We start from the raw sequence: 27161 nt of genomic DNA, 5'->3' as shown, positions 1-27161 counted from the left end.
AATTCTTTCACAATTTCAAGAAGGTACAAACACCTTAATAATAGGGACTATTTTTTCATTTCCTTTTTCTCTTTATAACCTCTTAGCCTAGCATGATACTTCGCAAATGTTTAACCATTTAGATTCTTAAATATTTGTCAAACTGAATTGAGTTGAATCACATCCTTGTAGTTCCAAGCACATAGTAAGCCATTAATAAATACTTGTTACTTTGTTGCCTTTCTACACAACATAAAGATTTAAAAATGCACTATTTATTCATATGTAGAGAGGGAAACTAAAAGGAATGGGAAATAGCCATGAGAGGGTGAGAGAAAATTTCTCTTTGAATCTTAGCATACCTACATTACTTGAGTGTTTGAATCATAGATTCCCATGATACATCTTTTGGATAGAGGAAAGGTAGAAAGCCAGTTTCTTTTCTTTTCTTTTCTTTTCTTTTCTTTTCTTTTCTTTTCTTTTCTTTTCTTTTCTTTTTCTTTTTTTCAGCTTTGAAAAAATGCTGAATTTATTATATATTTTAAAAGTAAGGTCTTACATCAATATGAAGCTTCATGTACAATCCTTTTTCTGTTCTATTTTGGTTTTTAAATTTATCTTTCTGTTCTATTTTGTATTTCAAAATGTTTGTCTTATTTTGTGATTAGTTGCAGAACACATTCCCCCACTCCTTCCAAAAATGAGCTCTCCAAACCTGATCTCTGGGCTCTTGGTGACTAAGTGAATTAATTGGGCACTTAATGTAGATTGTCTCTCATTTTTAGCTTTCTTATCATTTTTTTATTTAAATTTTTTTAATTTTATAATTTAAATTTTTTATGACAGTATATATGCATGAGTAATTTTTTATTATCCCTTTTATTCATTTTTCCAAATTTTCCCCTTCCTCCCTCTACTCCCTCCTCTAGATGACAGGCAATCCCATACATTTTACATGTTACAGTATAACCTAGATACAATATATGTGTGTAAATCCAATTTTCTTGTTGCACGTTAAGAATTGGGTTCCGAAGGTATAAGTAACCTGGGTAGAAAGACAGTAGTGCTAACACTTTACATTCAATTCCCAGTGTTCCTTCTCTGGGTGTAGTTGTTTCTGTCCATCATTGATCAACTGAAAGTGAGTTGGATCTTCTTTATGTTGAAGATATCCACTTCCATCATTATACATCTTCATACAGCATTGTTGTTGAAGTGTATAGTGATCTTCTGGTTCTGCTCGTTTCACTTAGCATCAGTTGATGTAAGTCTCTCCAAATCTTTCTGAATTCATCCTGTTGGTCATTTCTTACAGAGCAATAATATTCCATAACCTTCATATACCATAATTTACCCAACCATTCTCCAATTGATGGACATCCATTCATCTTCCATTTTCTAGCCACTACAAAAAGGGCTGCCACAAACATTTTGGTGCATACAGGTCCCTTTCCCCTCTTTAGTATTTCTTTGGGATATAAGCCTAATAGCAGCAATGCTGGATCAAAGGGTATGCACAGTTTGATAACTTTTTGGGCATAATTCCAGATTGCTCTCCAGAATGGCCAGATTCTTTCATAACTCCACCAACAATGCATCAGTGTCCCAGTTTTCCCACATTCCCTCTAACATTCATCATTATTTGTTCCTGTCATTTTAGCCAATCTGACAGGTGTGTAGTGGTATCTCAGAGTTGTCTTAATTTGCATTTCTCTGATCAGTAGTGATTCGGAACACTCTTTCATATGAGTGGATATAGTTTCAATTTCATCATCTGAGAATTGTCTGTTCATATCCTTTGACCATTTTTCAATTGGAGAATGGTTTGATTTCTTATAAATTAGGGTTAGTTCTCTATATATTTTGGAAATGAGACCTTTATCAGAACCTTTAACTGTAAAAATATTTTCCAAATTTGTTACTTCCCTTCTAATCTTGTTTGCATTAGTATTATTTGTACAGAAACTTTTTAGTTTGATGTAATCAAAATTTTCTATTTTGTGATCAATAATGATCTCTAGTTTTCCTCTGGTCATAAATTCCTTCCTCCTCCACAGGTCTGAGAGGTAGACTATTCTCTGTTCCTCTAATCTATTTATGATCTCATTCTTTATGCCTAAATCATGGACCCATTTTGATCTTATCTTGGTATATGGTGTTAAGTGTGGATCCATATGTAATTTCTGCCATACTAATTTCCAGTTTTCCCAACAGTTTTTTTTTTCAAATAATGAATTTTTATCCCAAATGTTGGTATCTTTGGGTTTGTCAAACACTAGATTGCTATAGATGTACCCTTTTTTGTCCTTTGTACCTAATCTGTTCCACTGATCGACTGGTCTATTTCTTAGCCAATACCAAATGGTTTTGGTGACTGCTGCTGTATAATATAGCTTTAGATCAGGTACAGCTAGACCATCATCTGAATTTTTTTTCATTAGTTCCCTGGAAATTCTCGACCTTTTATTCTTCCATATGAATTTAGTTGTTATTTTTTTCTAGGTCATTAAAATAGTTTCTTGGGAGTCTGATTGGTATAGCACTAAATAAATAGATTAGTTTGGGGAGTATTGTCATCTTTATTATATTCGCTCAGCCTATCCAAGAGCACTGAACGTCTTTCCAATTATTTAAATCTGACTTCATTTTTTGGCAAGTGTTTCGTAATTTTGCTCATATAATTCCTGACTTTTCTTTAATAGATGGATTCCCAAATATTTTATACTCTCAGCATTTGTTTGGAATGGAATTTCTCTTTGTATCTCTTGCTATTGCATTTTGTTGGTGATGTATAAAAATGCTGAGGATTTATGTGGATTTATTTTTTATCTAGCAACTTTGCTAAAGTTGTGAATTATTTCTAATAATTTTTATTAGAATCTCTGGGGTTTTCTAAGTATGCCATCATATCATCTGCAAAGAGTGATAGTTTGATTTCCTCATTACCTACTCTTATTCCTTTAATCTCTTTCTCGACTCTTATTGAAGGCCAGTTTCTTTTGGTAACAGAAAACATTTAGTACAACTATGTTCAAATGAATTTGTACAAGTTGGAAAATAATTAAAAAACATTTGGCAAAGATGCATAGCAAAAGTCACAATTCTGTTTAAAATGGCTCTAGACTACTTGGGACAAGTGTTCCTGACAGATGCTTCAGCCAGATGTACCCAGCAGGTCCTTTGGGTGACTGTGATGAGAGTGTCACAGCAGAATCTGCAAAGCACACATGTTTTTTCCATTCTTCACTGAAATCTTTTCCTTTTAACTCTCTTCCCTTGTTTATTCCAACTAGCTATAATTCTCTATTGAGCCTATTGCGTATTCTCAAAGCTACAGATTTATGTTGCTGCTGAAAGGCTAATGGTATTTGTGAATGAATGAATGGAGAACTGAGATATTTTGTGAACATATGAGAGGGACCTCTCATTTATACCAGTTTGTCATCTATAATTAGTATAATATGAAGTTAGAAAACTCTGCTCTGAATGATAGGGACCTAAGTTAAGTAATAGATTTGGGAATATTTTAAAATTTCCCTTAAATTTACATTTTGGTTAAAAATGTCCAGAAGAAAATTAGATGGGAGTGTGGGATATCCACTATGAATGACAAGAGAGTATTACAAAATGTTTTAAAGATGGGTTTTTTTCAATTAGCTATTCTGTGAATTTCCTGCCTATATGGATACTTCAAGTATGTAAGAGGAAGCATGGTAGAGTAAATAAAGTACTGGGCTTGCAGTCAAGACCTTGTTTCATATCTTTTCTCAGACACTAGCTATGGGATCTATGGGCAAATTATTTAAACTCTCTAAGCCTCAAGTTTCTCCATCTGTTAAATAAGGGAATTGTACTAGGTGGCATAGCCTCCAAAGTCCCTTCCAGTTTCAAATATAATATCATCCTAGCAAGAAATGGTGGGAAAAGATACAATTCTCATGAGAATTTTTGAATGTAAATTACCAGAAAAAAAAATCAGATTTTTCTCCACACAGTTTATGGTTTGAATAAGTGCTTGAATGTCAGCTAAGTACTTGAAAATCAAATAAAGTTGGAATTTTTATTACTTATTTATAGAGATTCCTAATAAAAGCAGCAGAAACAAAAGGTAAAAATTTGAACAGAAATCACAGATAAAAGAAGGCTATCTCTCTCTGTGTTAGAAATTGTGCAAATATTTTTGGAAATGTATTTGAGGGAGGGAGAAGATGCAATATTTTGACTTTCTTCCTTTTCTATAGAAATATACTGATAAAGATCTATGTTCATAAAAAGTAAAGGTGATGAAATCTGACTGGTCTAATAACATCTATTAAAGTAATGTTAGGTGCATAATTAAAGAATAAGTGGTACTTGTTACAGTAGTCGTTTTAAAAATCTTGTAAATACTATAAGAAGATTCTGCAGCACTGGGAAAACAAAGTACAAAAAACTGAAACTGAGTAAGGGAGACCATACATATGTGTTTCTTTATCCAATTTTTTATTTGGGGTCCCTTGCTGGGACCTGAAGTAGTTCCCCTCTCTCCCTCAGATAGCTATGACAATTTTTTGAGTATGATTTTGATTTGTTTTATTTAATGTCTTCAGCTTAGAAAAGTGAGGTATTGATCCTCTTGGAGTTATTCTTTGTCCTCACATGTACCAATGAATGTCAACTCTTTTTGGTGAAAGAGATTAGAATTACCTGTAGGGTATCCTTATCTAAAAGATACAGACTGGCTGATTGCCTTCCTGATTCCAATTTTGATCATGATTCCTTTATTACCTCTCCATATTTCATGTTTATATCTGATTCTAAATCTGCTAATGTGTTTTTCTTACATAAAGTGCTTATACTTAGGAAGGTACCAAGATGCTCTGTAAGTGCAATTTATAAATACTTTTTAGATTTTGGAATTTCCTTTTTGCTGCAAATATTAAACTGGACAATCAGATTGGATATTTGAGCAGCTATTAAATCTGTTCTTTCAGAGTCTTTTCCTAACTCTATTGTTTCTGACTTTAAGTGAAAATTCAAGATATTTTCCAATGTGCCTTCTCATCATCTTTCAGACCATATAGTCAGGGTAGTTTCTAGCCTTGCAGTGAATTGTAGGAGATAGCAGTACTGTCAGTTTAAATTTTGAGTGAGAGCTTTGATGACCTGAGACACAATATTCCAGTTTTCATTGACCTTTAGACAAAGCCAGTAGTTCTTACAGTTTTCTGCAATTGCATTTTATTAAACAACTTATTTTGCAGATAATACCTTGCTGGGTGGGCTCTGGGAAAGCTACAAAGCTCAGATGATCCATGATCTCTTTCTCTTATGAGAAGTTCAAATGGGTCAGCAAGAAGAGCTCCTGGGTTTATGAACCTTAGAAATTCCAAACTCTAAATCTATCAGTTAGAGCTGTAGTAAACCTTTCCCCTTCTTCCTTTTTTTTTTTTTTTTTTTTTTTTTTTTTTTTTTTCCCTTTTTAGTCTTTGCTTTTCCTAGGCCATGCCATGTAGTCATGGGTGACCCACAGGACTCCGCCAGAGGCCTCTTCTCTTCTTTCTCTACACTACTTCACTCAATAATCTCATCAATTCCCATAGATTTGATTACCATCTTTACCATAAGTAGATTCTCAAATCTACTTATCCAGCCCTGACTTCCGGAATTACATCTCCAATTGCCTTTCAATCATCTTGAAATAGATATTCAACAGATATATTCAACTCACCATGTCTGAAACTAAGCTCATCATCTTTCCCCCTAAGCCTTCTTTTCTTGTGCTATTTGCTAATTTTAGAGGAGTTATTCTCCTAGTCTTGATGTTTACAAGCTAGGTGTTTGCCATTATTCTCTACCCTTCATAGCTAATCTATTGCCAAGCAAGGCTTGTCAGTTTCATCTTTGCAACATTTCTGAAACATGTCCCCTTCTCTCCTCTGATGCTGACTCACTCTGGTGCAAATCCTCTTCACCCCATGCCTGGACTATTGCAATAACTGCTGTTGCACTAACCTGTCAATTTCACCTTTGCAACATTTCTGAAACATGGTCTCTCCACTGACACTGCTATCATTCTGGTTCAGATCCTCATCATCTCATGCCTGGACTATTGCCATAACTGCTGTTGTACTAACCTGTCAGTTTCACCTTTGCAACATTTCTGAAACATAGTCTCTCCACTGACACTGCCATCACTCTGATGCAGATCACCATTACCTCATGCTTAGATTATTGCAATAGCTGCTAATGCATCTGCATGCCTCAAGATTCTCCCACTGTAATGTATTCTGCATTTAGCCACCAAGGTGATTTTTCTAATACACCCTACAGGTCAGCCCCCATTCAGTAATCCTTATTTACTTTCTATCACCTCGAGGATTAAAAAGAATTCTATTTGATGTTTAAGGTTCTTCATTATCTGCCCTACCCCATCTCCTCTTTAGTTCTTACTCTCTGCTATGGGAGTGGCAATAGCCTCCTTGTTATTTCTGGAATAAGACACTCCATCCCATGAGTTGGCCATTTTCTCTGGCTGTCTGCCATCCTGATTTCCTTCAAATTTCAGCTAAAACCCCAGATTTTATAGAAAAATTCTCCTAATCCTTCTTAATTCTAAAGTGCTCCCTATTTATTATTTCATAATTATCTTATATATAATTTATTTGTACAGATTTGTTTACCTATTGTATTCCTTAGTGTAGAGTATGTGCTTTTTGAGGCAGGGACTCTTTTTCACTTTTCTTTGTATCCTCGGAGTCTGAGAAATCCTTAATAAATGCTTATTAGCTGTCCAACTAAGATATGTTAAAAAGGCAGCTCTTCAGGCTGATTTCAGAAAAAGTTGGAAAGACTTACATGAACTGATGTTAAGTGAAGTGAGCAGAACCAAGAGATAATCTTGTATACAGTAACAAGATTATGTGATGATCAACTGTGATATACTTGACTCTTTTCAACAAAGAGGTGATTAAAGGTAATTGATAAAAAGTGTCATCAGCATCCAGAACACTGTGGAGACTGAATGTGGATCAAAGTATAATATTTTTACTTTTTTGTTGTTGTTCTTGTTGTTTGCTTGTTTATTTTTATTTTTTGTGTTTTTTTCTCTTTGGTCTGATTTTTCTTATGCATCATGATGAATATGAAAATATATTTAGAAGAACTGCATGTGCTTAACCTGTATTGGATTGCTTGCAATCTTGGGTGGGAGGGAGGGGAAGAGAGAGAAACATTTGTAACACAAGCTTTTGCAAAGATGAATGTTTAAAATTACTTTGTATATATTTGGAAAAATAAAATACTATTTTAAAAAAGACAGTTCTTTAAAGAATATTTGATTTCTCATTGTTCCTTAATTGTCTTAGAGCAAAGAGAGATATGAGTAAAGGAACCCTGGGAAAATTTTTAGATGTTGACATCTAAACTTTAGGGCCCAAATTTTGGGCTATTTGGGACTAGGAAGCCTCAGGGAGACCTGCTACCCTTCAGGCTATCCCCAAACCTACATTGACTCCTAAATTAGGATGACCTCAGGTTGAGTGGTAAGGTTCTGGGACTAATGATAGTAGCAAACCTTAGAAAAATTTCTGAGCCAGCCTCTCCCTGGAGACTGATGCTTACAATGTGGAAAAATGGTGAATGACTCACATTTAGATAGACTATGGAAATAGTCTAAAAGAAGAAAAATTTCTGTGTCAAAATTCTCGAATGATAAAAATAAATAAAATCTTGGAACCAGTGATCTAAGTTGTCCAGATGGTCCTAATTTTAATGAAAGTGTTTTGGAGTATAGTAATGCTTCCTTTTTGTTTGCAAAGAAGTCATAGCAAAGGCATCCTACAGACCAAAGGTAGGTATAGAATCCCTGGGGAGGCTGCCAGGCAGTGGTGTGCTAGTAAATGTTTAACAACCAGTTTTTGAGGGATAGAAGTTAAATTATTCTCATTACACATTTTTCAATTTTATCTGAATTTTGAACATGTTCTTCACCATTTTAAATGTAGACAATCAATAAAACTGTAATTCAAGCCCCAATTTGTGCACATTGCTGACTTCCGAGCATAAATAAATGCTTATACTAAAAATTTGCCAATCCCTGATCAAGCTGGCTCTAGCATACTGCTGCTGCCAGACCATTATACTCTAAACTGGATATTTGATCCAATTCTTTCTACTTACAAAATAATCAAAATATTTGGGTGATGAAAGCCTTCCTTTAAGTAGCCTTTCCAACTGCTGACTACACAAGAGCATACAACCCTCTTCATCTTCCTCTCCCCCAATCAACAAGCATTTATTAAGGTCTTTAGGTGCCAACATATACATATAGATAGATATGGTAATTTTTAAAAATGCTACAGAATATCAGTATGTAGCTTGGTGTTATAGAAAATTTGAAGACTATTGGACATGGTGATTCCTGCTCTCAAACAGGTTGCAATCTATTTGTGAAACTATTGTATCCTATTGACCCTGAGACTTAAAAAATGAAATTGAGAACAGTTGTTCTTCAGAGTCAAAATAATTGGCAAATTCCCACAAATCTGTTGGACTTAATTCCAACCTTCTTCCCCATTAAATATTAAGGACTCAGAGATAACTCTGAAATGTTGTCCTAAATATGTTTTAGCTGCATAGGATTAGCACATTTTTCTTGGCAAGGAGTGCTTTTCCTTGTGTTTTTTTTTTCCCATTTTGAAATCTTTCTTATTTTTTTTCTTAAACACTTCTTCTGTTTCTCTTCTCCCATTAACTGCCCCTATTCTATTTATTCCCTGTGCTCTAGCCCTCTCAGCACTTCCCACCCTTCGATTTTTAGTTCTACTTTCTTCAGAAATGGTATAGCATGCTTCCTTCCTGTTTTGCATTCCATAGGACACAGACCAATCATAGTGGAAGTGCATTGACAACATGAGAAACTAGTTTCAAATGGCAGGCGTTTTTTTTTTAATAATAGAATCAGGATAAATGACTTGTCGGTTAAGAAATAGCACCACCTGGTTCCAGTATGTAGAATATAGCAATCTGTTGGAAGTGTAGCCATTGCCAAGGCATTTAAAATGGGATTCTTGATTTAGATTGGGAGACTAAAAGTTTTCATTCAATGTCTTTCACCTGCTATAACCTTAGTCAAGGGAAATGTCAGCTGTTGGCTTATCTTGGCATGAAGCTGAAGAACTGTGACATAAAGAATTCAATTCTAGGTCCCTTAAGTCCTTGAGTGAATTTCTTGAATGTATAGTCACAATAAGTTGCCTCTCAATCAGTGTGGATTAATAAAATTGTTTACCTTTAAATAGCACTTGAAAATTTATAAAACACTTGGGTTATAATAAACTTTCAAGGGAAGTAGAACAATTATATTATGAGTAGAATAATTGTTTTATTAGTATCTTATAGTAGAGCAACTATATTATTATACCTATTTTGTTATTGTTCAATTGTTTCCATTATGTCCAACTCCTCGTTGACCCCATTTGAGGTTTTCTTGACAGAGATACTGGAGTGATTTGCCATTTCCTTCTACAGCTCCTTTTATAAATGAGGAAATTGAGGCAAATAGAATTAGGTGACTTGCCTAGGGTGACACAACTCCTAAGTGTTTGAGTCCAGATTTGAACCCAGGGAAATAAGTATCTTTTTTGTTTGTTTTAATAATATTTTATTTTTCCAAATACATGCAAAAATAGTTTTAAGCATGAAATGAGTGATTCTTCCTGACTCTAGACTCAATGATCTATCCATTGAGCCATCTAGCTGCTCTATTCTTATTTTTTGTTGCTGTTAAATCAGTTGTCAGTTATATATGGCTCTCTGTGACTCTATGCAGGTTTAGTTTTATATTGTTTTTGCAGACACTGAAGGGGTTTACCATTTTCTTCTCCAGGTAGATGAGCAACTGAGGCAAATAGGATGAAATGAATTGCTGAGGGCCATATAGCTAGCAAGTATGTGAGTTCAAATTTGAACTCAAGAAGATGAACCTTCCTAATTCCAGACTCAGTATTCTATTGAGCCCTCATTTATAAAATAGGAAGCTTTGTTCACGAATACACAAGAATACACAGCTTGTAAGTGTCTGATTCCTTATTTAAAATGGCTCAAGTGCAGCAGGCTGATTCTCACAGAGTCCAAAAAGGTTATTTATTTGCTTTTTTGTTGGACATCTGTCTCCTTTGTTTCATATTTAAACACATAGACTGAAATCAATAGAAATTAATTAAGCTACTATATATTCATATACACATATGCATATACATACACATGCATACACATCCACATACATTAACTACCATCATGGCTGGGGAAGTGTAAACACTGATGGGAAAGCCCTCAATAATGGCTATGGTTCACAAACTAAAATATGACTGCTGCATTAACTTGGGGGAGGGGGAGTTGCTGCTCTTCATTTTTAAAGAGGACATCAGGAGGATGTCTTGACCTGTGCATAAATTGGATTTAAGTACATAGAAAATGAGAGAGAAAAGAGATTTTTGGTGAAACTGGGGAAATTTGGTTGAACATAAGACTAATTACAACCTCAACTTTTAATAGGATCTGAATTTAACTCTTTATCTTGATATCTCTGTAAGAAATGTGCCAGATGTCTTTTTCCTTCTGATGACACTCAGGAAGCTACCACCCACCCTTTTGGTGATGTTGATTCTGAAGGATAGACCTAACTGTCTGCTCCAAGTTGTCTGTGTTATATCAGTCTTTTAAGAGTCCATATGTTTAGGGTATTGACTTTGACTCTGAGTTTATGTAATATTTGACTCCATAATTCCTCACTGTTAAAATCAAACACATGCCAGAAATCTGTGATTTCATATCTGTGATGTAGTCCATGTGGGAATTCTTCTGCTTACTCTTCTTGATTAAGTCTGGTTGTTTGAAGTTCAGAGAAGCTAAATGAGATTTCCATAAAAAACAGTTAGTGGCATAGTAGATAGAGCACTGGACCTTGAGACAGGAAAACCTGACTTTAGATCCCAGATATTTCCTAAATAGTGATCCTGGACAAATCATTTAACTGCTGTCTATCTCAGTTTCCTCTTCTGTAAAATGGGGATAGTAGTAGCATCTATGTTTGAGTTAAGGTAATATTTGTGAAATGCTTAGCATAGATACATAATAAATATTTGTTCTTCCTTCATTCTTTCCCCTTTGTCTCTTTGCTAATGTTAAACCTTTTTTGTATTTATTCATTTTATATTAATGCTGTTTAAGTTGATTTAAGCTCTTTGCAAGAAGGATCAATCTTTCCCTCTGTGTATGTCTACATCTCTTTGTCTTTGCCCATCTTCTCTTTCCTTTCTATGTCTCTCTTCTGTTTCAGATATGTGTGTGTATATATATATATATGTATATACACATACATGGACATGCAATTATACATATTATATCTATATAAATAATCCTTCAAATCTTTACATATATATAAATGTGTTTATATATATAATATACATATTATATATATGTAAATGTGTTTACATATATATATGTATGTATGTATGTTGTTTTCCAGGTCCTTCAAATTCCAACATGTCTAAATATGGATCCATTATTTTCTCTTCATAAAGAAACTTATCTTACTTATCTTTCCTCAAGTTCCTCTTGAGTGCTTGACATCCCTAAATTCACCCAGGGTTGTAATCACAAAGTTATCTCCAATTCTTTCCTCTTCCTTCCTCCTCCCTCTTCCTGCCCAAGACCTAATCAGTTGCAAAATCTTGCTGATTTTTACTTTCATAGTATTTCTCCCATTTGTCTCCTCTTTGCCAAGGCCACTACTTGTCTTTTGTTTAAAGATCCTTATACATCTCATTTGGATGATTATAAAAGCTTCCCTTTAGATCCCCTGCTTCCAGCCTCTCTCCATTCCCTGAAAGGCTCCCAAAATAATTGTGGAGGCATAGAGTCAACTCTGTCCCCCCCCCTTTCCCTGCTCAAAGACCCCCAATAGTTTCACATTAACTATGAGATGAGGGAAAAAAAAAAAAAAAAAAAAAAAAAAAAACTACTTCACTCACATTTAAGGTCTCCTACAATATGGCTACTACCACTATCCCTGCCTTCTTTACAAAGACTACATTCTGGCCAAAATACATTGATAACTAACTAATTTGATATTTCATTCCCTAAGTACTGTTCATTTTGAACAAATCATTCCTTCCCCTTGAGTGGAAAGAGCTCTCCTCTCAACTTCCATGTCTTTAAAGATTAAAAATGTTTGAGTGTAGAGTCTGAAGTTTCAGGTTCAAATTCCCCCTCAGACGTTTATTAGTCTTGTGACCATAGGCATATCATTTAATCATTCTGTGCCTCAGTTTCCTCATCTACTAAATGAGATCCCTTCAAGTTCTAAATATATAATCCTGTTTTCAGCTTATATTTTGCCTCTTCTATGAAATTTTCCTGATTTGAACCCTTCCCCACCAGTTGCTAATGTTCTCTCCCCTCTTAATTTTTCTTGCATTATATTTATTCACATCAGTGTTGTATCTTTACCCCCTTTCCCTTGAATTCACCTATTTGACCTGTCCTTCCCCTATAGAAACTCCTTAAGGATATTAACATTTTGTGATGATTGTTAGGGCAAACCTCAATGCCTTATGGGACTAATATTCACTTTAAAAACAAAACCAAACAAGAAACATAGACAATATATTGAATTGATGATGTAACAATTGTGTACTAGAACAAATGGACAGCTCCAGGGTTGTACTAATATTCTTGAAGTACTTGAAGTACCCAAGAAAGGTCTCTTATATGATGGATGGTATCATCATGGAAGATTTACAAAAACCCATGACCATAATGGGAACTACCTAGAATGAGTGATTTTGGTGGGAGTGAGATGTTCACTAATAAGTTGTTTAACCTTTGAAGCAAAAGTTGCATTTCCCCAGAGCCCCTGAAGAGATCTGCACACTAGATTCTGGGGTCTCTGGATATTATCCTCCCTGAGTTAATGTAATCAATCAAAGCATCTTTTAGGGAGTGTCTACTAAGTCCCTTGCTTAATCTAATGCAGTTGGAGTCTAATTATCCAGGTTCTTATTACTTGTTTGCACTAATTTGCTTTGGGTAAAACTTGAAGCTGTGTTTAAATTTTTATGTCAAGTTCAAAATTGATTTACTTGAAAAAAAAATGAGATTTCCCTTTTGAGTATTGGGTTCTCTGTAATTTGTTTCATTTTTAAGGAAGTGTGTGGGGTTATATCATATAATTTTTTTTTTCAAAATTAAATTGAAGTGGTTTAAGAGATTTAACAAGTAAGGGTATAATCATTCTTTATTTTGAAAGCTAAAGCTAGCAATTAGAGCTATAAAATTATCTTCTATAATAAAATGTTAAATATTTGAAATAAAATTTGTTAATATGAACTAATAGGTAAGCTTCTCAAATGCCTTTAAAAATATAATTTAATGGTGGTTTTAACATAATATAGGACACACACATTTTTCTAAAAGTAGCAGTAAACTCAAAAAAAAAATAAAGCATATCTCAGTTGTAATACAACAGTTCGATTTCTAAAACAGATGTTATGATGTTTCCAGAAAATTACAGTGATTATGAAGTAGGGAAAAATTAATTTACTTGTAAAAAGATGTCCTTAGTATCTGTCAGCTTTGAAGCTACTATTCAAATTGTCTTTTTTCTTTTTTTCTTCAGAAATTTTAATTCTCTGTTTATTTTCTTAATTTAAAGAGAGTTTGACTAGCATCAGTTTTTAAGTAGCCTGAGTATGAATTTCTTTAGTCATTCTATGAAAAATAGAGTTTTCTTGTTAAGAACTGTTGTATTATTTTTCAGTTATGTCCAACTCTGTGACTCCATTTGGAGTTTTATTAACAGAGATACTGGAGTGATTTGCCATTTCCTTCTCCAGCTCATTTGACAAATGAGGAAACCAAGACAAGTTAAGTAACTGAAGTGACATGATGCAGCTGGGAAGTACCTGAGGCCATATCTGAACTTAGGAAAACAAGTGTTTCCAACTCCAGTCCTGGCACTCTATTCACTGTACCACTTATTCCTATTTTCTCCATTCATGGTCTAAGTCAAATGTCCTATCCTGCGGGAGCTGGTTTTAAATTTTTCCTTTCAGTTAGAGGGTTAGTTTCCCCTCCTTATGTGTCCACCTCTCTAATAATGTTTATATCCCGTATTTACTTATTTGTGAACCCCAGCCCCCTAGGAGAACATAAACTCTTTGAGGGTAGGCATTGTTATATTTTTGTCTTTGAATTCTGTCTAGCATGGGTATCTTGGGTTTGGGAGGCACCTAAAAATCAATTGTTGATTTATTATGGCTATAATACCAAGTTTATATTAAACATAGAATTTTCTCTCTCATCATTTTAGGTGGATGCTAGAGCAAAATTATAATGGGTCATTGTTATGACTTCCACTACTCCAGTCAAATTCCACATTTTGAACATGTTTTAAACAATATATTCAGATCAACATAATACTAAGTTTAAAAGAATACCATAGATATTACAGAGGCCTGTGAAGACGAAATCATTATAAAATGTTACCATGTAACGGATCCAACCATTCTGGAGAGCAATTTTTTTTAGAATTATGCTCAAAAAGTTATCAAACTGTGCATACCTTTTGACCCAACAGTGTTTCTACTGGGCTTATATCCCAAAGAGATCTTAAAGGAGGGAAAGAGATCCACATGTGCAAAAATGTTTGTTGTAGCCCTATTTGTAGTGGCAAGAAATTGGAAACTGAGTCGATGCCCATCGATTGGAGAATGGCTGAATAAATTATGGTATATGATGTTATGGAATATTATTGTTCTGTAAGAAACAACTAGCAGGATGATTTCAGAGAGGTCTGGAGAGACTTACATGAACTGATGCTCAGTGAAATGAGCAGAACCAGGAAATGATTGTACATGGCAACAAGATTATGCAGTGAGCAATTCTGATGGACATGGCTCTCTCCAACAATGAGATGATTCAGGCCAGTTCCAATTGTTCAGTGATGAAGAGAGCCATCTACATCCAGAGAGAACTGAGTGTGGTTCATAATATGGCATTTTCATTCTTTTTGTTGTTGTTTGCTTGCATTTTATTTTGCCCCTCTCTCTCTCTCTCTCTCTCTCTCTCTCTCTCTCTCTCTCTCTCTCTCTCTCTCTCTCTCTCTCTCTCTCTCTCTCTCTCTCTCTCTCTCTCTGCCTCTCTCTCTCTCTCTCTCTCTCTCTCTCTCTCTCTCTGCCTCTCTCTCTCTCTCTATTTTAAGCTGGTTTGATTTGATTTTTCTTGTGCAGCACGATCACTGTATAAATATGGATGCATATATTGGATTTAACATATATTTCTACATGTTTAATATATATTGGGCTACTTGCCATCTAGGGGAGGGCATGGGGAATGGGGGGATTGGAACATAAGGTTTTACAAGGGTTAATGTTGAAGAATTGTCTACGCATATGTTTTGAAAAATAAAAAGCTTTAATTAAAAAAATGTTATCATGTAGTCTTGTACAATAAGACAATATTGTGAAAGATTGTGAAAGATTGAAGTGGAGCCCTGTTACCTTTGATCTACCATCATGATGGTATAGTTATATACAGCCAACTGTTTGCAAATCAAACACTTATGCTTCAGCATTTTAATCTATTCCTTATGTCTCTGACATGGGTATTCTTTCTATCAGTGTACAATCAGCCCCTTCATAGCCTATCATTCTGTGCAATCATTCTTATCTGTTTTTAATTGTCCTTGGAGGATACATCTAAAAGACATAAGTAGGAGGTGTGGGGTTGGGGGAAAGGGAGTGAAATTATGGTCTAGGAAATTATTAGGATGGTGAGTGGAGCCAAGGTGTGGGAGGGTGATCCCTTACCATATAACCAGTCCAGCTCTTTATCACATAATAATGATATCTTTTACATGACTTCCTCATGTGAGAAATAATTGACTGTACACTTTCCTCCCCTTCACTTACCTTGAGATCCAATGACACTGAACCTCTTGCTGTTGTTCTCACTAGCTGCTCCATCTCCCAGTTGGGTACATTTTCCCTGGTTATCTCTCAGGCTTAAATTCTCTCTTCATTTCTTGTCACCTTTCTTCTGTTGCTTTCTTTAGGTCCCAGCTAAAGCAGTTCTCTTTCTCCTCTCCCCTTCACTTTCTCAGAAACTTTTTTCTGATCCCTCTTAATGTTAATGCCTTTCCTCTGTTGATTGTCTCCATTTTATTCAGAGGCAGCTAGGTGGTTCAGTAGATAGAACACTAGAGTCAGTAAGACTTGAATTCAAATTGGTTTCAGACACTAATTGTGTAATCTTAGGCAGGTAACATACGGGGCTATTTACTTTCATTTCTTCCACACGAGGATCATAATAATATCTACCTCCTAGGGTATTATTAGGGTATTAGATATTATTAAGGTAGATTTGATGAGGATCAAATGAGATGGTATCTGTAAAGCACTTAATGATGGGACCTGGTGCCTGGGACGTAGTAAGTGCTTAATAAATGCTTGTCTTCTTTCTATATATCTTGTATTTAACCAATTTGTAAGTGTAGGTTCCTGGTTTTTGCTTTTGTTTTATTCCTAGCTGTTAGGAGGGGGGTACTTGACACATAGTAGGCTAATAATAAATTCTTGTTGACTGAGTAATATCCTAGGGACTGATGATACCCATTAAAAAAAAATTAGCCACAAGTCATTGAAATTTTTGTTGTTGTTGTTAAATGACAATCAGTGTCCTCTCCTATATAAGCCTGTCTTTTTGAATCACTATCCATCAACAGCTCCCATTCCCAGAAATAACCTAATGTGGTTGTGATAATTGCAGTTTCCTGGGCATCTTTGAGGATTCTCAGCTGCTAGGTTAGTATTCCTGTACCCTTCTCCAAAGCTTCCAGCACAAGGCCTGAAGGTCATAAAAATGAATTTGAAAAGCTAAGTCTTTGAAAGGAAGTGAAGCTAAATGAGATCTTTTCATCTTTATCAAGTTATGACTTATGGAGATTTCCACAAATTATAATGTAATTAGAACCGTGGGTTACAACAACAGATGCCTGTGGTCTCATAACTATAAAATGTGTTCTGTGCCCTAGGAGGCATATTTTAACATTTGGTAGCATTTCTGATCCTTCTTTTGATTTCTTTTATGTGTTTGCTAATTGTTAAATCTTATGGACTTGTGAATTGATATGATGCCGGTCATTCAATAATATTAAAGTACTTGATTTTTTTTCCCATAGAAGTTCACTGTTGAATTGATTTGTTTGTGTCTAATAGCTACTTTTTCCCATTTATAATATCTTGGTTTTGTTAAAATATGATATTTAATAAGTTTCAGAATGGGGAAAGGTAATACTAAATATAGACAAAAGAATTTCTTGGAGATGACTATAGAGGTTACTACTAATTCTCTATTCAGAATTAAAATTGTTTAATAATTGAATTGTATGAATTATTCCAAAAGCATGTGAAACATTAATATAGACCTTTATGTGCTATTCATACCTTTTCTTGGTGTCTCCAAATTGGATATGTCTAAGAGTGGATTTTTTTTTTCCTTTCTAAAATGAGAGTGATGGGCTGATTTGAAAACTTCTCCTAGTGACTATTATATTTGAATTTAGGTTGCCTAATACGTGATTAAAAGAATTAGGTTTTCAATCATCTGGAGTTCTCGACTAATTTCTATGTATATCAAGGAATTTCTAGTTGATCTATCATATGTGCAAGATGGTACCATGGTGCAAAGTAAGGCTGAAATAGTGAATAATCTGATTTACAAGCTTAGAGAATAATATATTGTTTGAAAATAGTGCCATGAGTGATGTAGCAGATAGAGCACCAGTCCTGGAGTCGAGGACTTGAGTTCAAATTTGATCTCCGACATTTGACACAAGCAGTGTGATATCTTAGGCAAGTCACTTAATCCTGATTGTTGCCTTGTAGGGAAAAAAAAAAAAAAGAAATGAAAAACAAAAACAAAGTTAAATTATGTATGAAGATGTTTCTCTTCCAAATTATCAGAAGAAATCTTAGTGAATTATAGACATGAAATGTTAATATCAGTTAACTTCCTTTAAATGCAAAGTTTGCCCTTGTGCTGACACTTCTGTCCTCAGCCTAATAGCTTGTTTATTTACTTGGAATCTTCTTTCAATAGTAGTTATTAGTATAGCATATTGATTTTGGTTGAATCTGCATAAATAAAAAAAAATGTATTTTTTCTCCCTACACTGAAACACAATACGAAGAAAAAAATTTTAGAGAAAAACAGGATTTAGAGCCTAGGATGTAGGTAGTAAAGGAGCATTAAGTGCCTGTCATATGCCAGGCATTGTACAAAGAGCTTTGCAAATGTGTAATCTGATAGTTGAATTATTTAGTCATTAGACTGGGAACATATTAAATATAAGTATACAAATAGCATAAAATATACACTATTGTATAATATATGTAGTATATAAGTTGTAGAGGGTCACAGATAGTGGGGAAACTCTGGGTGAGGTATAAGACCCTTCAGCCTAGAGGGAACCTGCTGACAATGTCTGGTTCTGCTCCCCATCTCCCTTAAGGGCTCTTGGCCTTCCTGAGAAGTCAAGGAGTGGTGACAACCTGTGTCATGATTGAAGCAGAGTGATATTAGGTGGCAAAGAGTCATCTATATACAATAGCAAATTATTTATGTGGTCCCATGTGGGCAGTATATACTGGGCACATGCCCAGTGTTTTTGTTACATAAGGATATTTAAGTATAGTATGTGTATATATACATACAATATATGTAAGTTTTTAACTAGATGGGCATCAACCACTGCTGCCCTGTCATGATATCAAATGAACAAGTAATTTAAAGGCAAGCTTGTTTCTATGCAGTATTTTAAGTTTCCTAAAGAATTCTTTTTAATGAAGCAATTATTGATGTGAGCTAATTATATTTTACTGTAGGGAAATAAATAAATCACCTCAACAACACATAATTTTCTTGCTCATTTTGGAGCATGTGACCAGTGGCAGATTAATACCCTCTGGATATCATATAGTGACAAACCCATAGTTTTAATCTGAAAATTTAAGCAAATATTGCCAAATGCTCATTAGAATATATTTATGAACTCCCTTCTTCGTTCAACTTCACAGCCTCTTTTCTTCCCTTAAGGTATAGCCCAGGTACCATGTCTGAATGGAGTGTTTTCAGAGCCACCCAAATACTAGTACCTTTCCTCTTTCCATTAAACTACTTTGTTACACACATATATATGTATATTTGTATATGTTGTGTATCTATAAATATGTTTGTGTGCCTACATATCTTTTTCATATGTCCTTGTTATTTCTTCCAGTAGATTGAAAATTCATTGCAAGTAGAGATTGCTTTATTTTTTGTACTTCTCTCCTTAGTGAATAGCATAGTACTTAGCCTGTTGTACATACTAAACTCATTAACTCATTTGGTTGCACACAAAATTTAAACAATGGAAAATCTTTTAAAATGCTACAGATGCTTCCTTTTGATCTTTTGAATTGTTGGAGTCTTCTGATTCTGATTCTAGATCAGAATCTACTAGATTCTAATAGGGCAATTGATCAAGTTGAGACTAAGTCAAAACCATGCTGGAGTACTCATAATGGCAGACCAACATGATAAGTTCTAGAGTAACCAGCAACTTTGTGTCATATGTAGAAGATCTACAGAATCTGGAGTTAACAAAACTTTGGTTGGAAACATGGAGAATCAAGTTAATTGTTCAATGCCTAAGGCAATTCTAAGAAGCTGTCTGCCTCTGTGTATATGTGTGTACCTATCTGTAAAAATCAGGGTAGAGATCTAGGAAACATATATTAAAGATAGAGGAAGAAAGGACAAGACTTGGAAAATTGTGAGGTATATAAGATGAGGGAGAGGGAAGAATAAATAAGAGCTTCAGAATTTCAGGGAGAGAGAGGAAGAGAGAGAAACTGTAAGACAGACAGACACATATGCAGAGAGAGAGAGAGAGAGAGAGAGAGAGAGAGAGAGAGAGAGAGAGAGAGAGAGAGAGAGAATATGAATGAGAATTAATGGAGAGGATTTTCTATACCAAGTGTTTGCCTCATACTGATGAAATAACAAGTCCCAACCAAGGAAACAAAAAATAAACCATTATTTAGGAAAGATCCCAAAATGATTATGCTAGTTATTAATCTATAACTTTAGAGTGTGGTGTCCGGAGCAGAATGAGGAAGATGCACACAGAAATTATTCTAATGGGGACAGCTAGTTGGTGTATTGAATAGAGCACCAACCCTGAATTCAGGAGGACCTGAGTTCAAATTTGGCCTCAGACACTTAACAGTTCCTGGCTGTGTGATCCTGGGCAAGTCACTTAACCCCAATTGCCTCAGGGGGGAAAAAAGTAATCTAACAGATTTGGGGAGGAAGCAAAAGCAATGAGCTTGAAATTGTTTAAAGGGAAAGCAAATGGGCTTTATATATAGCTTTGATCTGTATATCTAACCAGCCACAGAAGTTTCTGTACCCTGTTACATCAGTACTGTTGCTTGTAGTCTCATTCATTCATTCTGTCATCACATGAGTTTCTGTACTACGGGTATATTATAAGAAGTATTCTCTGACTATATAATGTTAATTATAGGTTCATCCCTTATATCTTTGGGATTCTAGACATAAGATTACTTTGGGGACTTTTCAGCATAAACATAGTTCTGCTTATTGAATTATCCAACTGTGGATCAAACTTAATGTGGAAATTTGTGCAAGAAAAAAGAAGAAAAAGAAAAAACACAGTAGGAAATACTGTGCTTTCTGACTAGCATATTTTCCTTTGTTCAGTTATCAATTTAACTTTGCTGAAGTGATTCTCAATTACATTGAATTCTGAGTATTCACATGTTCTATTTTCCTTCTCTCCAAATCAGTATGGCTCCCTTCCCTAAACTAGGAGTGACCTGTTGATAAGTATTTTGCAAGTGAGATATCATAAAGCTGGGGACTAAGAAATTTAAGCTTCTTTAAATAATTGATTTCAGCATGACTACATTTTATTAAAAATAAATTTTAGATTAAGCTTTTGAAATAAGGTCCTACACTGGGAAAAGGAAAAAAAAAAAAAAAAAACAACAAAAAAAAAACTTGTTCTGATTGCCCAGATTGTCATTTCATTTCTACATGCAATTCATTAAAATAGCTCTAGTTAGTTAGCCCCTTAGTTTCTATTAAGATGTATTGCTTAAGTCTTTTTGTAAATACATTGATTATTTTAATTTGTTAATCTTGTATATCTGGTGTTCAAGATTCATTGAGCTTGATAACAAATGAGATGAAAGAGAGGACAAAAATTCAAGAGCTTGTTTAGTCTTCTTGAAGAATGAGATGTCTTTTCACCAGTTTTCTATCAATGGGGGCAAATATATTATGGCTGTGATTTTAGGTATGAGATTTAACAGCGACATCTGCCTTCTGCTGAGTTCAGGGTACAATTAGTTAATGTAAAAAAAACCCAAAAAACAAAAAACAAACCAACAACTGTTTTCACCTTGGTGTTAGAACAAGAGCTGTAAAGTACAGGCCTGGAATTGAGTTAATTCATATGTTGACTGTAAATGTATATTTAACTCTGTGATTATTTTTTTTCCTGGTGAGTGGGAGAATCTGGCATTGTTTATACTGATGATGTTTCCTTATTATGGTTTAGAACATTTAAATCAGTTATAATGATTCCATATGGAATCATAATCCACAGCTTTCTTCCCGTTTGGATCAGTGAGGATAATTATTTGTTTACATGTGATTAGAACAGTTTTTTTAGGTGTGAGGTAGAAATAGCATAATTCATTTGTGGCACACCTTTGGAGAATGACAGAAAAAAAAATGTTTTGCTTGCTTAACATGCTTGAAAGAATAATAATATTGAAAATCTCCTGGCTAGCCAATTATTTTGCTTTAGAAAGGATATTTCCTATCAAATTCAAAAGAGAATTCTAGTGAAATTTGTGATTAAATAAGATTAATCAATGGCAACGTGAAAGATAGATTGGAGAGAAATGAGTGAAGGTGCAGAAAGTCTACTGTGTCCTATTATAATTCAGATGAGTGAATATATGGGCCTGGGCTAGGGCAGGAGGGAATGAGGATGGAGATCTAGGAAAAAATATAAAAAAGATAGTGGAGGAAGAAAAGAACAGAGATGTAGAAAGTTGTGAAGTATATAAGGTAAGGTATATAAGGTGAGAGAAGGAAGAATAAATAAGATAGCATCAAGATTTCAAATCCCACAAACTGGGTGAAAGCTCGGATCATCCACAGAAATAGAGAAGTGCTAAAGATAAGCAAATTATTGGGGAGTTGGGGGACAAAAAGCTTGGTTTATGTTGGACTTCTGAGGGGAAATATCCTATAAGCAATTAGATATGCAGATCTGAAATTTAAGGAAAAATCTATTGTTTTGGATTTCCCTCTGTTTAAAGCTGGTAACTGAAATTGCTGGGAGAGGTAAGGAGGTGGTAAGGAGTGGTGGGTAGGGAAAGACTGAAGAATGAGAAAGAGGGACAATTCAGGTAATCAACAAGCGCTTTTAAAATCACTGTGCTAAGTTCTGGGACTACAAAGAAGGGTAAACCCCATAATGAACTAATAAGAAAAAAAAAAAAAGGCAAAGAATAATTAGGCCTGTAGCAAGAGATATAATAAAGTTCTAAATATGATTTTTTATATTAAAGCTCTGTGATATTTTCTAGAATAAAAATCTAAAGAGTGTTTCCTTATATCTTTCAAAAGAAAGCAAAAAAGGGGAGGAAGGGGGATGTTGACCTGTCTGTTACTAGAGGGGATATTTACTTGTAGTTTGCCATTTATGACATTTCATTTCTGTTAGGTAGTTATCCCTATGGTCACAAATACTTCTGACAATTCAAGTGGATATGACTGATATATGTCTTAAAGCAATATATCTGTTATCCTTGTAGAGGAAAAAAAAGTTAATATTCCATATTTTACTAGCAAGATGTTCCTTTCACATCTTCCTCTCATTAAGTAGAGATGACCAAGTAGTAACTGATCGCTATTTGTAAATCTCTGGGAATTTTGTGTCTGGTGTTGCCTTTTATTCTATCAAAAGATCATACGGGTGGGGAGCGCACACTGCCCCTGGCCTCAATGTCCATGAATGTTTATTCTGTCAGGCATTAGGGATAGGATTCCTACTTACTTTCTTTGAAGTATCCCTAATGTCCACTGCAGGGTCTTGTGCCTAGTACATGTTTAATAAGTGTTTTTTTTAATTTGGCTGGTGGGTTTCTCAGGAGGTTAGAGTAGTAGAGCTATGTCCATTTTTAAAAATCCTAGCCCAAATCTTCCCCTTTCAAATGGGGCTTGTTGTACTGAGCAGGAAAAATCTACCTTCAGAGTACTTTAAGGTGTATGCCTGAGGGTATATTTTATCTCTTTTGAGCACTAGAACAAAATTACTATGTAAGATTATCAGTTGCTCTTTTTTTTCCCCTAGACTTTCAGAACATCACTGGACAGACTTTTTGGTGATTGCCAGAGAATCATCAGGGATGCATCTTAGATGAGTTAGTGCAGAGCTTCTCAGGCAAAGGTGGTTTCAAGGTTGGGAGGAATTCTGGAATTCGATGTGTTATTCCCATGAAATGTGATTGGGGAGAAGCACTGCTGATCTGAGACATGCCTTTTATTATGATAAGAAGTTTGGAATTTTCAGATATTGAGGTATAATTGAATTAATGGAGTTTATAGAAAAAACTACCCTTTACTCCCCCCCCCCCCATTCTCCTACTGGTTTCCCTTTTATTAACATTAAAAAAAAAAAAAAAACATTAAAAAAAGTAAAATCTAAAATATCAGATAATGAAGTCACAAAGAAGGTCCTGTGAAATTATAACCTCTGGAATTCTAATGGGAAGAGCAATGTCTCAATTCTGATATTTCAAGGCTGTAAAATATACATGCATGGCTATAGAAAAATCAATTTAATTGAATATCTGTAGCATGTGTACTTATTGGGAGAATAGCAAATGTACTTTGTATATGTTTATAAAGTTTTAGTTAGATAACTACTAAAGTACAGTTAAACACTCTCCCTCTCCCTTTTTTGGCCATTTTTCCATCACTTCACGTCCCACCTTCTCCTCTTCCTTTCTCCTGTTCATTTCCCCCCTTTCCATTCACTGTCAGGAAGGGCAGCCTCCGAAGAGCCATTTCAGCTCAGCCCGGCATCGGCAGAGACTAGTGGATACGTCAGCTCCAAAAGTGAGTAGGCATTTATAAGCCTATCTACATTGGGAAGAGGGAGGATTGCTGATATTTGAGTATGTCATGGTGTGTATGTGTGTATATAGAATTCTCATATTAATTTTTTTTTCCTGAGTGTGACATTTCCTTATTAAAAGAAATTCAAGTTTGTGTTTGCTCTATATTCATTAAGCACATTTGTGTCCTTCCTATTGCACTCCTGGCTACATGCCATTGATCTTGACATTCTCCTTGACTTTATGGAAGTTTTGTTATGTTTTGGGGAGAGAAGAAACTTTCTAAGGTTTGTGCCCCTAAGTCACACAATAATAACCTTTATTTTCTTCTATAATTTAATAAGGAGTATTATGATTTAATGGAAAATGTAATGAGTTTAGAGTCAGGGGACATAAGTTTGAATACCCTCTAGTACTTATCACATGCATGTGACTTTAGGCAAATTATTTAACATTCCTGGGCCTTATTTTCCTTACAAAATGAAGAACTTGGACCAAACTGGTTTCTGAAATTCCTGTCAGTTTTAGACTGATGATCGTACAGATGTATGATCTTATCAATAAGAATATTGCTTCCATTGATGGTACAACTCTTCTTGTATGACTCATCCATTTTATTTTTTTTAATTTCTTTTTCTTATAAATTTAATAATCTGCCAATAGAAACATTTTAGTATAAGAGAACAAGAAAGAGGACTGAATGAGAACCTGAACTGTCACATAGTTTTTAAAAGTATATATTCAATTTAGTATTTACTCAATCCCAAATACCAAATTTGTTATTTAGTATTTGTCAAATTTGCTATGGGACCCTTTTTATTTTTTATTTTCTTCTGCATATTTGAAAAGATTTTTTTTTTATGCTCTTTTTGCATTTCTGTCACTCATCTTTAATTAACTTTCCCTTCTCCCTGAATAAGTCTTAACTTATATCCAAAAGTATATATAGCCAACCAAAACAAATCAGCACCTTGGCCAAATCTGAAAATATATTTCATTTTGCACTTCCAGTCTATTACTTCTTCTTGAGGTATATGACGTGCTTATCATCAGTTCTCTGAAGTCACAATTATTCACTGCTTTGAACAGACTTCTTAAATCTTTCTAACGTGTTTTATTTTATAAAACTATCATCATCATGTAAATGTTTCCTATGATTCAGTACATTTTAATCTCCATGAGTTCATGTAAGTCTTTTCATGTTTCTCTGAATTCTTCATTTCTTAGGACAGTAATATTTCATTACTTCCATATATCATCGCCATTTCCCATCTGAGCTCCCTTTTGTTCCCAGTTCTTTGATACAATGAAAAGTGCTGCTATAAGTATTCTTGTACATATACATCCTTTCCCTCTGTCCTTGACCTTCTTTGAGTTTGCAAATGAATTCCTTTCCATTTTCTGTATTTACTATAGATTAGGATTCATTGTGATCTGAATCCTTCTAGATTTCCTCTTTTCCTTTCCTTTTCCTTCCACTCTCTTCAGCTTAATTTCTGAAATGCTAAAATGGTCTTATTGTAAGGAGATCTCATAGTACGGCATTTGGGCATGAGTCCCAATTTCAGTATTACATTTGAGTTGCAAAGTGCATTATTTTCTTTGATGGTTATAAAGAGGGAAGGATCTTGGAATTGACATAAAATGATCTGGAATTGAATTCTGATATTGTCAATTATGATGTATATAAATGTGTCTTTCTAGGTCACATTTTTTTATTTTATTAAAAGAATGTGTTGGACAAGGTGATCTTTCAGAGCTATTAATGGTCTCGGAGTCATTCTGCCTTTATATTATATATTATTCAATATCTTCCTTCCCTCAGTTTTTTGTGTCTCAGTACAGATTAACTTGGATTCAAATCCATATTCAGACACTTATTAATTGTATGACCCTGGGCAAATCACTTTATCCTGTCTGCCTCAGTTTCCTCATTTATAAAATAAATTGGAGAAGGAAATGGAAAACTGTACCAGTATATTTGCCAAGAAAACCCTAAATTGAGTTACAAAGAGTTGGACCTAACCAAAAGTGATTGAACAACAACAATAAATTGACTAATTTCTTCAATTGGTACTGAGGGTATTTTTGGAGAGAATTGTGACTTTTTCTCCTCTACCAACCACTTACTTTCAGCATTACATGAATATATTCCATTATTTCCCAATAGGTTTAAAAGGTCAGCTGCTTTTCTAGGGGAAAATATAGCTCAGTTGCCATAGGTAGTGTTGATTTGACTGTGGGCCAGGAAATCTTTCCTAACACTTAAAAGGATGATTTGAAAGAGGATAGTTACCGTATGGATATAGTATTTAGACAATAGCAAATAGAAATACTGGTATATGATCAGTGACCTTTTGCTGGAAGCCGCTTGCCTAAGAATCTATACTGAATCATTTCCAGTTTCATTATCTAGGAATCTAAAAACAGCATAGCAATATCATCCCCAGCCCATGATACTGGTGCTCTTTTTTTTCTTCAGTGCTAGGAGATGAAACTATTAATTTATAGTAAGTGGCCTGCTCTATATTTTAAGAATACTGACTGTTAAATTTATAACTTAGGGGAAATAGAATAGAAAATTTTCTTGTCCCATTAAATATTTGTTCCTTGACTTTAGGTCTTATTATAACAGATATTTGTTGAGATCCTTTTAAGGGGCAGATCAAAAAGGAAACAAGCCCTGCTTTCATGGAGTTTAATCTAGCTGGAAAAGTATCATGCATACTAGGGCACAGAATGTGAAATTGTAGTGAAATAATTATACAGTGCAATAAGGATTCCAAAAGCCAAAGATATTATGTATAGCTGAGAGATCAGGAAAAACTTTTTTTTTTTCTCAATAATATTTTATTTTTTCAATTACCTGTAAAGATAATTTTCAACATTGCTTTTTGTAAGATTTTTAGTTCCAAACTTTTCTCCTTTACTCCC

At 34.5% G+C, this 27161-nt stretch overlaps 1 protein-coding gene across 1 annotated transcript in view; it reads left to right on the top strand.

Moving 5' to 3' along the window:
• Positions 1–27161, top strand: part of MAST4 (microtubule associated serine/threonine kinase family member 4) — a 769506-nt gene that overhangs the window by 343001 nt on the left and 399344 nt on the right. The window contains 1 exon segment of the mRNA XM_074282373.1: positions 24154–24228. Within this exon segment, the coding sequence (XP_074138474.1) occupies positions 24154–24228 (75 nt within the window).

This window comes from Sminthopsis crassicaudata, chromosome 1, assembly GCF_048593235.1.
Source record: "Sminthopsis crassicaudata isolate SCR6 chromosome 1, ASM4859323v1, whole genome shotgun sequence".
Classification (NCBI taxonomy): Eukaryota; Metazoa; Chordata; class Mammalia; order Dasyuromorphia; family Dasyuridae; genus Sminthopsis; species Sminthopsis crassicaudata.
Note: the sequence above shows the minus strand (reverse complement) of the source record. Positions and strands in the feature narration are given on the sequence as shown.